The following is an 11,910-nucleotide window of genomic DNA, read 5'->3' on the forward strand; positions in this document are numbered from 1 at the left end:
CCCCCCCCCAATTACCGGTATGTGCTACTGTTTGTACAAAGCTTTCCCCTTTCTTGGTCATTGGGGTGTACCAAATTTGTCCTGGAAACAGACTCTGATCTGGTTAGCCTTATTCTGAGTGTGCAGCCCCTTTCCTGGGAAATTTGCAACTTTTTGGAGGACATTTGGCATTTCATACACTTTTCTTAAATCTGTGTCACCTATTGTGGTAGTTGATCATGAAGCTAGGTATTTACCCAAAAAAAAAAAAAAAAAACAAAGGATAATGAAGCTAGATTGTAACAAGACTTGAAGAGATTCCCCTGCTGTGATTTAAACCATGATTCTGATTTTATTAGACATTTTTTAGCAGAAAAGTAGTCACCTTTCCATCTATGATGAAAGTAGAAGGGGGGAAAAAGGGGGGAAATTCCCAAATTGTTGTTTCAAAGGAGGCTTCCTTCCTGCATTGCTAATGTTAGATGCTGTTCTGTACACTGGCTATATGCTGCTTAAATCCAGTGGATAGGTTGTCCATGCTGTTTGCTACTCACTCTCTTGAGTTCATCTTCTTCAATGAAACTGACTTTGCTTTGTGTCCTTAAAATGATTCCAACATTCTTTGAATGGGCAATTTTGTAGGACCATTGAAGAAAACATACAGGAAAAAGCATGGTGGCTATAACAATAGGAATCACTTCTGAGTCTGCTTGTATATTATTTGCACTAACAAGATTGTAAACAGGTCTAAATGTTCATTCATTTTAGGAATAATGGTTAATTGTTTTGCTTCTGATCAAGTTAATCCTCCATTATAAGCCCTTGGGTCTTCTAAAGTGATCTGCAACCCAGCAATGTCGCTTGTCACTAAACCTTGTTCATGCATCTGTGTCATCAAATAGTTTTAGTTTAATCTTGTTGTTGTCAATTTAACATTGCCATGTATAGGCTTAACATTTAATTTAATATTTGGATTGGTTATGTGTGGCTTGTAAAATGAGGAAAACGAGAAACCCCAAGGGGTAGCCAAGTTGGCAAGGGACTTTCACCTTGGGAAGCGTGTGGTTTTGAGTTCGACTCCCTCCCTTTACTTCTTTGAAATCACTCATGGGGTGTTTAAGAAAGACCAAATGATCATCAATGTGTCAAATTGGATGAGATATCCAGAAGCCTTCAAATTGTCCTTCCTTAAGTGATCTTGTTCTCGTTATGAAGTTATAGCCTTCAAATTGTCCTTCCTTGGATCTTGTTCTCGTTATGAAGTCATTGGAAAGGATCCTTAACAATGAAAAATCAGTTAATATGAACGGCCTGATTGCCTAGTTACCTTCAGGATTTAAATTATCGGAATCAGATCGGTTGATTTGGTCAATCCGAATTCCTGCCGATTCAAATCTGTTGTTCTTTACCTAGATGTTATAGGGTTTAGATTGAATTTTGGCTGATTTCAGATTAATTCCAACTAAATCAGCAACCGAAATTGGTTGAGATCAATACCATTCTCAATGCCGCATACTTAAAACCTTAGCTTAGCTTGGCTTGCCTTGGCTTGGCTTGCACTGTGAGCTGTCTATTTGAGAAATTAATTGGGCTAGGTTGAGTTTTATCGGGCTTCGGTCTTCAACTAATTGGGTTAATTGGACTGTAATTGGGTCACAGTCAGGCTTTAAATTGGCTAATGCAACATTGAAACCTTAAATGAATTTTAATTGTCTTAAATTTTAGAAAATTTAATGTATCTATTAAATCATCAACAATTTAGAAAAGATTTTATATTTAATTACATTCAATAATTGATAAAAATACTAATATATTTCTTACTTTATAAAAAAAAAAATCAAAAAAAAATCAAAATATACCTTCGGAATTACCTTGTGCACCATGAATTGCCTATTTATAGGGATTGACACCCCTATTAGTATTGATCAATACGGATTGGCAGATATGTTCAATCCATGACTGATACCTAAAACCATGAAGCTGAGTGTGGTGGGTAACTTCCCTTAAACAAGAGTGATTAATTTTTCTTGGAATTTAAGCTGTCTTTCTCATTATTCGAGGAAATGGAATCGCCAGTAGGTTTGGTCCATGTCGATTGTGATTCCAATTTGATCAATCAAAATAAGTCGAGAATTGATCAAAATTGGTTAGAATCAGCCCGAATCCTAAAATTTGGATATTTTTTATGAAACGAAACCGGTATTGGGTTAGTCAACCATTAGTACGAAGGAAAATAAGAAGCAGTTTTTGGTATCGGTATTGGATCAACCAATTAATATCAGTATCAATATGATTGATACAAATACTTGACGGATACAATTTTTTTTGCAAAACCACCAGATAGTGTTGCATAAACTTAGATACATGAGGAAATGAATTTAGGCTGTAAAAAGATGCTTATGCCATGACTCCACTTCCATATGTGTCTTGGTATAAGTAATACTATCCGGTAGCTTTTTTCCCCCTCCCATTCACCTCTTTTTTTTCTTAATTAAAAAATAATGTTTTGATCCAAAATCTATCTGATACACATGACCAATAATGATGCAGTTGTGTTGATACCATTAACCACATCTACGCAGTTGTGTTCACCCCAGCTAGGATTACTCTTCAGTCCGTAGGCTCTATGGAGATGCAAACCAATTCAAGGAATTTCTCATACAAGTATTCAATTGGTTCGGACTTGTTTAGTAGTGAATTGGGACCAAGGCCAAAATGTTTCTTCTTCACAAACATGTTTATTTCACCGAGCCTCTTTCGGAGATAGTGTCCAGATTGTTATGCCTTTCATGCGGATTGAAACTTACCAACACAGAATTTCACTACCTTAGGACCGTTATAATTACGATCGCCATTCAGATTCTGGTAAATAAATATTTACTATTTGACCATTTAAAACATACTTCGTATTTAAATATTATTTAATGGATGAAAATATAAAAATCTCCTATCCCAACATATTCCGACTGGTTCCGATTGATTCTTCACCAATTCCAGTTGATCCAGTATCTGGATTCTGGAGTCTGGACCGGAATTTTTTTCTTTAAACCCTGGCCTGGGCTAAATGCCTAAACCCCAGAAACCCTAGGAAGGCAAATCACCCAAGTCGTGCCCTGAGACCGGTGACGCGACTCGCACTTGAAGATCGAAGTAGGAGGAGCGAACTTTTCTTCTATTATCGAAATCGAAGGTTGCAGATTTGCAGAGATTATCGCGTCCTCTACAAATAGACATTCTCTCAGGGCTGTACAAGGATGGTTTGGTTTCAGTGCGAGGACTGCGGCGAGAACCTCAAGAAGCCCAAGTTGCCGAACCATTTCAGGATCTGCTCCGCTTTCAAGGTACTTGGCTTGATTTCCCTTTCCTACCTGTCGTTCCATCTACAGATTGAATTTTTTTTTCCTGATTCGGTATTTTTATATGATATATAGTTATCCTGCATAGATTGTGGAGAAACATTTGGGCAACAGAGTGTTCAAGGTCACAATCAGTGCATTACAGAAGCGGTTCGTGCATCCAATTGGTTTATCCTTCCTTTCACACTGTTTCTTTTGCATTTTTTACCCTCCGTGTTCCATGCGATTCTGATTTCATTAGCTTTCTCATTTAATTGTAACTTCTTAAGTTTTCGTTTTTATTTGGACTGGAATTTTGGTTCTTTGGTTCCAAACTGAGTCCCTTGTAGTCTTTACCTTCATTTTTAATTTTATACCCTAATCATTTTCCCCTTGAAATCAGGTTGGTATACCTGATTAATGCGCAAAAGCCCTTCCACAACTGCTGTTAGGTCTTCCCTAGTTAGACTTTCTGTGACTTGAAACAGTATACATGGTGGCTCGAAAGTACATATTGTTACATGCCTGACCAATACCATAAAAGCTTAACGGCACTTAGAATCTGTTAAATGACGTCCATGTAATTATAGGGTAATGGTAACTTGAAAGTCCCTTAAGATCCCCTTATCTTATTTGTGGTGACCAATTACTTTAATTGTTATAGTCACATTGAGTCAATTTAGAGGGTGGACCTCAGCGCAAGGGTAAGGTTTCCACATTGTGACCTAGTGCTCGCCGGTTCAAGTCGAGAATCAGGCTCTCAGCAAAGCAGCGTTAAGGCTGGGTACATATGACCCTCCCCAAACCCTGCAGTGGCGGGAGCCTTGTACACTGGGTACTCCCTTTAGTCAAATTGTGCCACTTTCTTTTTTCTTTGTACATTTTTGTCGCCTTGCTAAATATTCTTGTGACTAGAACTTCTTCAAAAGGCTCGAAGATTGTTGAATAGTCAGTTCATGTTTAGCGGATTGATTTGTTGATCAATCTAAAAGTAACTTTTATTGAAATATTATTGGTTTGTTCATGTTTAGTGGATTGATTTGTTGATCAATCTGAAAGGAACTTCTCTTGATATATTATTGGTTTGTTTGATTGATTGGTTCCAAACTCTGTTGTTGCCCCGTCTATTTTTCATTGCTATCTTGGGATAGAGAAGAATTTTTAAATCCAATTTGAAATGATTTCTTCTTTGCTTGTTATTTTTTCTTGCGATCATTAATGTTATATTTCCTATAAGTAACTCACTAAAAATTCTGTTGTTTTTATTTTTAGGAGAAATATGGTCCAAAAGGACAAGTAAAAGCTTCATCTAAGACACCAGCAAAGCCAACCAGTGACTCCAAGCCAAAACCTGATTTTGACGTCAATGTTGGGTTATCTTCTCGTCCCCCCTGGTTTTGTAGGTGAGTTCCACATTGTAATGATTTTACTTGTTTGTGGATGGGTGGGTGATAAAACAATTAAATCAGTATATTGAAGAACCTTTTGTTCCATTGTCCGCCTGATTACATGATAAGTATAGATGCATATACATGATTAAATCTTCTGGTTTAAGTTAGATTTTAATCATTTTGAATTTTGAGTAATCATTAGGTCCATCATCCTCTTGAAGAAATGATAAAATATCTACATAATTAACTTATGGTTTAGTTGGATTTTATTATTCGTTTAAAATTTTTTTTCTTGGTAATTGGTGTCTTAAGTTGTTTCTTCTTAATATGAATCTCTGCAGCCTGTGTAATGCCAGTGCTACAAGTAAGCAAACCTTGCTACTGCATGCAGAAGGAAAGAAACACAGGGCAAAAGCCCGTGCTTTCCACAATTCTAAGCAACAAACAAAACCGACGGAAGAATCTGCTCCTAGTCTGAAGGAATCAACCTGTGACCCCACAAAGGAAGATTTGCTTACTGGGATAGATGTCGAGCCACAAAAAGTACAAGATCCACGGAAAGATGGTGTTGTGCTTAGCTGCTCAGATGGAAGTCTGTCATCAAAGAGAAAAAAAACACTAGATGAATCTGAAAGTGGAAATGCTAGAGGAAAGCATGGTACTGATACTCCAGGAGATTCGAACAATGGAGAAGTCATTCAAGCAAAAATACCTGGAGCAGAACCAGAGTGCCAGGTGAAGAAAAGGAAAGCTTCGGTTTTGCCCAAGGAAGATAAGGTGGAGAACATGGGTGACAGTAATAAGGAAGCTAAGAAGAAGATCAAGTGGAAGAAGCTGATTACTTCAGCATTGAAATCAGTAAGTTTGTGGTTCTCTATGTTCTTTTGTTATATTTGAAATGCCTGATGTCCTGCATTCCCATATCTGAAACGCAGTAGGTGGAGAAAGGACAATAGAGACAAAGGGAAGGAAAGGGAAATTATAACTATTGGAAAAAAAAGGGGGGGGGTGAATGAATTCCTCTGGATGTTGTTTGTTTTCTGGTACGAAATGTTAATAAGTCATTGATGAATGCATCAATCTACCCCTCTCAAAGTTCCATGCATATGCTTTTCTAATTCTATGATTTTGTCAACATTTTGTTATAAAGCTCCAGTTGAGTGGAGTTGTAGTAAAGATGACATCAGCTTTCCAATGTGATAATGTGTTAATTATCACCTATTAACATTTTTGGCAGCCACTATGACATAGGACAGCAAAGAACAACCCCTCAATTGTAAGACTGACCCAAAAAATCAGCAAGCAACAAAAAAATAGGAAGTTGAAGAAAGAACATGATGAATTATCTATAGTTATGCATGGCACAGAACTGAAGAAGGAAAAGAAAGAGATGAGGGACTGTTCACCATGGCAATGTTAAGGCCTGACCATCAAACCTCTAATACAAGAGAACCATTCTCTAAACCCGTAAACAAAATTAAACTGTAAAACTAAATTAACTCTGAAAGGCATACTGAACCCCTCCTAATCCAACTTGGTTAAAAAAAAAAAAAATAGTTTATTAGAAAAACTTAGCTCGTAACTGAAAATCTCAATAAAACATGCTATTTATATAAAAGAATAGCATGAAACAGAGAAACCACCAGAAATGCTAAAACTTGTACTTGCTATAAATGGTAATTAACAATAGAATAAGCATGGTCCTACATTAAACTAGCATTTGAATAGTAATACTAAGGATGTGGCATACTTGTTCATATGTATGGTCATTTACTTTGTTTTGTCCATAAACTAGAATTCTGATGGAACACTGAAGATTAAAAAGCTGCAAAAACTAGTCTTCAAAGCCCTCAGAGAGTCTGGTGCCACTGAAGACGAAGAAGCTGAACTAAAAGACATGCTCTTACATAAGGTAAAGTTGAGAGGCCTGATTTGACACTGTTGCCAATACCTTTGCAAGTTGTGAGGACAATTATCATTTTTATCTTTCCTTTTTGTTTCAGATAAATTCAAGTTCTAGATTCATGCTCCAGGACAAACTTGTTCATTTGGTGGCCAAAAGCTGAAACTGATCTTTCTGGCGGTGTAGAACAAAATATTTGGCAGCTGTTGCAAGTAGATAGATGCTGTTTACAGACTCCAGACATTTCTTACCCATTTTTGTAGGAATCAGCTTCAAGCTCAGTTCTATTTTCTTTATTATGTTTCATTATGGATTTAAATTCAGTCTCTAGGGATCAGTTGGAATCTCTTTATTTTGTTTTCTCCAGTTTTTCCTACCATTGGAAAGTTTTCGGAGAAATTGTGTTGTCGAGTCCAGAGTTAGATCTCTCCCTTTTAAGTTTTACCTTTGTTTTTTGGGAGTCCACATGTATCTGCTTTTTACAATTTATGGAGAATTGGATCTGGGCAGTTGAGGTGGATTTCTGGTTTTTCTGAGTTCTCATTCATACTGATGTTTGAAGTTCAGACTTGAATGTGCTTCATAGGAATTTGAGGCAATTTTCTGTCCCTGGGTCACCCCAGCCGTGGGATCACTCTCTGGTCCCTGGGTTTTATGGAAAGGAATCCTATCCATTTGTTGTGTATATGTTTGTTTGATGTAGCAACTTCTCTGGTCTTCTGCAAACTGCAAATCGATGGGGGAAGACTGATCTGAGTTCCTTTCTGTGCAAGGAAAACCCAACCTTCAGAAGAGAACCTGCGAATGATGGAATTTTTTCACCAAAAAAAAAAAAAGCGACAGGATTTTGCGAGACCTGAGACCATGTCATCTCAATGATTTCCCTCGGCATAGGTTATGGAACATTAATCTACATCATATCTCGGAACTATAACTGAATTAATTGTTTCCCGTTCAGTTCACAATTTGTTGAAGATTTTACTTTCTGAAATTTCCCATATAAAGAGTTAGCAACACTCTTATCAGGAGGGGAATGTTGCTTGCATATGCAATAAGGCAGGGGAGGAACCAATCTCTTTTCAAAAGGATATCTCGGTATCCATCTCACATACTTGCCTTGCATCACAGCTGGGTGGGAGAGTTAAACTCACCCCTTGGACAATATCTAAGTTCCTAACTGAAAGTTGATGAGAAAGATGCCTCAAAACCTGATTGAGCAGCACTGATGTTTCCTTTCCATGAAGAAACGACCATAGCAGGTGTCAGGTGTGCGTGCGGGTAGTTGGCCAAAGGCATTGGAACTAATTCAACAATATGAGAAGCAAGGTGCCATCACCAGTCCGGATTGTGTGCAGATGGCGAGACCTATTTCATTTTGAAGACTTCTCAGGATGGCCCTGGATGTGCTTTACTGTATTATATGATTTACATGATTGTAAACTCATCTATGTAAGTAGGGACTATACCAATCGAAGGCGTCGATTGCTTAATTGTAAACTCATACATGATTATAAGTAAGTAGGTACTGCTTGCAATTGATTTTGAGATTGTAATTCATAACAGTGCTCAACATCTTAATTCCAAAGGGTTTGCCTCATTGACATGAAATGAGGATCAGATGGGAACCCATCAATTCGATTATTTTTTTTTTCTTTTTTGCTTAAAATAAATTAAATTTATTAAATCATCCAAATGGGTTGCAGCTCCAGTAGCTTGGTCCATCAAACACCATGTCCATATAGATCAGATGATTTAATGATATTTTCTGTGACTGTAAACAGCATACAAGACTTTTTTTTTTTTGGGGGGGGGGGTTGGGTGGCGGGGGAGGCGGTAGGAGTGTAAGCCCCAGACAGCGTATGAAACCTGTCAACCCTGAAAACAGAAATTAAAACCCGAGGACCTACCATAATTAATTGAGATAAATATTAATCCATATTTACAGTGGCAGGTATTGAACACTGATTCTGTTTCTGTTGTAGTTTGGCTTCTCAATCAATTAACTGCAAAAGGCTCACATGAATTGTTCTGAAGAATGGGAGTACTGGGATTTTCATCATGTACAGAATACAAGTGGCATTTACAAAAAAACAGTGAAGGCACTTAAATAGAAGTATCCAAAAAGAAAGGAAAACACATGTACTTGGATTGCATGAACCCTTCTTGCAGCATCACTTTTCTCCACTTGCTGCTTCCAAGACTATAAGATGATTGCCATGGCTTTGAGCTCTCCCCTGGAGCCTCCCCCACGTGAAATGTACAGATGACAGATAAAGAGTCACGATGATGAGAATATAAGAATAGGTACCGTGATCAACACCACTATTGAACATATCATGGCCTGAAACAACCATTTAATTCAAACTTAAATATCAGCCAAAAAAAACATCAAGGCAATTGTGTCATACACGTATTTCTGATCTTGTAATTCAGAAATAGCTCATGGGTTACATTCTGACTTCCCACAAATGATGAGGTATGATCATAGTGTGTGTGTGTGTGTGTGTGAGAGAGAGAGAGAGAGAGAGAGAGAGAGAGAGAGAGAGAGAATTCACCGCAATCGCAGAAGCAGCAAGTCCTGCTCGCTCTCTTGGATCCTTGCGATAATAGTTCCCAAAATAGAGAATTGTGGCATAGTACCACAGCAATGGGAACACAAATCCAAGTAAAAACCTGCAAAAAAGGTTTAATCATGTAATGCATATAAGAAAATGTGTGTGTGTGTGTGTGTGTGTGAGAGAGAGAGAGAGAGAGAGAGAGAGAGAGAGAGAGAGAGATGTACTCACGAAAACCATCCAATCCCACAGCCAAAGCAAGGGAGAGGTTTGTCGTACATTCCGAATTGGCCCTCTTCAGCATCCCTAAGCAGGGTATACTTCCCTTTTGCATCGCCTAAAACTTCAGTTGACATCCCTGCATTCACCAGAAATCACTTGATTTCTCATCCAGAAGTGTAATATTCACAGGAGTCATGGTGCTTTGGCCAATGAAGTGAATGAAGCATGCAATGTAGGATATTATGAATAGTTGTTTTATTTTATCAAAGATAAAAATGGCAACCATACACATCATGTTTAAGACCAAAGATTAAGCTCCATTACCATGGGCAAGAACTCGAGAACTACAAGTAATTAATTTTTTTAGAAACAATAATTCCACAACAAAAGCAACTAAAATGAGAAGCTCAACAAGAATGTTAAGGAGATTGGAGGGAGGGGGACCATATTCTTCTGAAAAAGAAATGTTCTGGATGCCAGGTCAAGAATGCATTTGTTTCTGGGAAGCTACAACCATGGTGGATTGTAATAGTTGGCACTATGGTATTAGTACCTAGCACTACCAATAAATAGTATTTTCTTGCAATCAAACTTCCACATGAGCCATATAGGAAAAACTTAACGGTTAAAGAGATGCAGAGAAATGGTTGCAAAAAGAAATTCAAGCAAGGTTGGCGCAATGCTGTGAGGTCAGTTAATTGAGCGAGTAAAACCAACATCTTCGAAGGAAACGACAATAAATCAGAGATCCTCAGGAATTCATGCCCTGTCTGCATCATGCTGGACTACTTGCCATTAACGAAAACTAAACAACAAACACACACTAAAGGTATGGGGGACATGACAAAACTCTCCAAATTAGACCCCAAAATATCCCACTTTACATATATTTTAAATTATTTGAATACATGTGACAGGAAGAGTTCACCACATCTTTATCGAGGATCCAAAAAGTTGTACAATATTACTACCTTTAATCACTGAAACATGTCGAGCAGATGGCCTCAAAAGATCAAGGTGCTTATCCGAAACTGATCCCGCCAACTCATGGCTATTTCTTAAACCCTCCACCTCCTGAACAGTAGCATCTGTCACATCAAGAAGGGGCCCATTTATCACTAATGAAGTAATTGCTATCTTACCCTTCACATGTTTTGCATGCTAATAAATATTATGAAGGCATATTCCAATCATTTCTTAGACCTTACTGTGAGTGCTTGTTGTAACTCGGTGCAAATTGAATTGTTCAGAATTGTCTGCCCTTCCAATTACCAACTTTAGCACATAATTATGTTTGGACATCCTGACACTAGGCGTACACAGGCTAGGCCAGGCCCGGGTCAAGGTTAGCCCATGCACAGCCCAAGGCCTTATAATTGCACTGGGCAGGCCAGGGCCAAGGCTTGAGCTCATTTTCTCAAGAATCTAAAGATCAAGCACAGCCCATTTAAATATCAGGCCTCAAGAAGCAGACTGCCCCAGAGAGGCCCAAGCGGTACACATGGAGCAAAGTCAAGCCCCTGTACACCCAATGAAAAACATTGCAGAAGTAAGACACATAAATGTGAGTAAGGGGCTTCCCCATGAAGCGCGATATAATTAATAACAGAGTTTGATTCAATGAAACAGATAGGAGGACTGCCGTTATACAGTGGCTTGATGTCACAGGGTTCTGATGTAGTTTCATCTTCACATTCAACTCTGAGGAACACTGTAGAGGTAATCCAGATTAAAGTTGGATTTAAGGTAGGCCTTTGGAAAAAGAAAATCTCCCGATACAGTTGGGATCAGGTTAAGATGAACTATTTTGAAACATGGATGAAATGAGAAAAAAGGCTATAGAAGATGACGAGAATTACAAAGTTAGAAAGAGTTGTAAGTACAAGGACAGAAATGGGACAAGGGTAGGAATTAGGAGGTAAGAAAATTCAAGTTTGCTTGAAAAAATTACAGATTTATGAAAGCTCATTGAAGAAATGGCATGTGGTGTGACTACATTAAGAGAGGGAAGAACACAACCACCACAAGACCTAGAAGCACGTTTAGCTCCCAAGGTTCACACTTCACACTGTGCTGTTGTATTGAATCAAAAGACAAATAAGTATCACTCACTGCCATAATGTATGAAGGAGCAAGTCAAGCACGAGTCAAGAGATCCTACAAATTTGCGGGTGAGAGGATCATCAACCAGTTTAAGAAGGACCTACCACTGAATCTGGCTGACCACTAAAATGTCAACACACTAAAAAGCTTCAAGTAAGCCTAAACCTCCAAAGAGAAGTACCTAGCTTTTGTTGGAAAGGCAAGAACAGGGAATAAATGCTACAATTGAAAGCCACATGAAGGTCAGAGGCCAAATTGACCATATGGAAAAGGAGAAAACTTCGTGACTGTAACAGCAATTATAAAGTGCTTTTGAACAATTACATGTGAGATCATTGTTGTTCTTTCCTTTTCTTCTTCTTCTTCTTATTCTTCCTTTTTTTTTTTTTTTTTTTTTTTTTTTTTTTTTTTTTTTTTTTTTT

General features: G+C 38.0%; 2 protein-coding genes across 3 annotated transcripts in view; one reads left to right on the top strand and one right to left on the bottom strand.

The window, feature by feature from the left end:
• Positions 1-2,947: 2,947 nt before the first annotated feature.
• On the top strand, positions 2,948-7,128 carry LOC122068664 (UBP1-associated proteins 1C). The gene is made up of 6 exons (XM_042632540.1): positions 2,948-3,320; positions 3,411-3,485; positions 4,587-4,717; positions 5,047-5,563; positions 6,501-6,617; positions 6,709-7,128. Exons 1-6 carry the CDS (start codon positions 3,234-3,236, stop codon positions 6,769-6,771), a joined length of 990 nt encoding a protein of 329 aa, XP_042488474.1. The 5' UTR covers positions 2,948-3,233; the 3' UTR covers positions 6,772-7,128.
• Positions 7,129-8,492: 1,364 nt separating this feature from the next.
• Positions 8,493-11,910, bottom strand: part of LOC122068665 — a 5,810-nt gene continuing 2,392 nt past the window's right edge. For both annotated transcript variants that reach the window (XM_042632541.1, XM_042632542.1), the window contains exons 3-6: positions 10,357-10,473; positions 9,395-9,521; positions 9,164-9,281; positions 8,493-8,949 (exon numbers count right to left, since the gene is read on the bottom strand). In XM_042632541.1, the coding sequence (XP_042488475.1) occupies positions 8,887-8,949; positions 9,164-9,281; positions 9,395-9,521; positions 10,357-10,473 (425 nt within the window). In that variant the 3' untranslated portion in view covers positions 8,493-8,886. The remainder of the gene's footprint in view (positions 8,950-9,163; positions 9,282-9,394; positions 9,522-10,356; positions 10,474-11,910) is intronic.

This window comes from Macadamia integrifolia, unplaced genomic scaffold, assembly GCF_013358625.1.
Source record: "Macadamia integrifolia cultivar HAES 741 unplaced genomic scaffold, SCU_Mint_v3 scaffold449, whole genome shotgun sequence".
Taxonomy (NCBI): Eukaryota; Viridiplantae; Streptophyta; class Magnoliopsida; order Proteales; family Proteaceae; genus Macadamia; species Macadamia integrifolia.

Coding starts and splice junctions, on each gene's coding strand:
- LOC122068664 (XM_042632540.1), top strand. CDS start 3,234: ATGGTTTGGTTTCAGTGCGAGGACTGCGGCGAGAACCTCAAGAAGCCC. Junction 3,486..4,586: donor ATCAGTGCATTACAGAAGCG/GTTCGTGCATCC, acceptor TTTTATTTTTAG/GAGAAATATGGTCCAAAAGG. Junction 4,718..5,046: donor CGTCCCCCCTGGTTTTGTAG/GTGAGTTCCACA, acceptor GAATCTCTGCAG/CCTGTGTAATGCCAGTGCTA.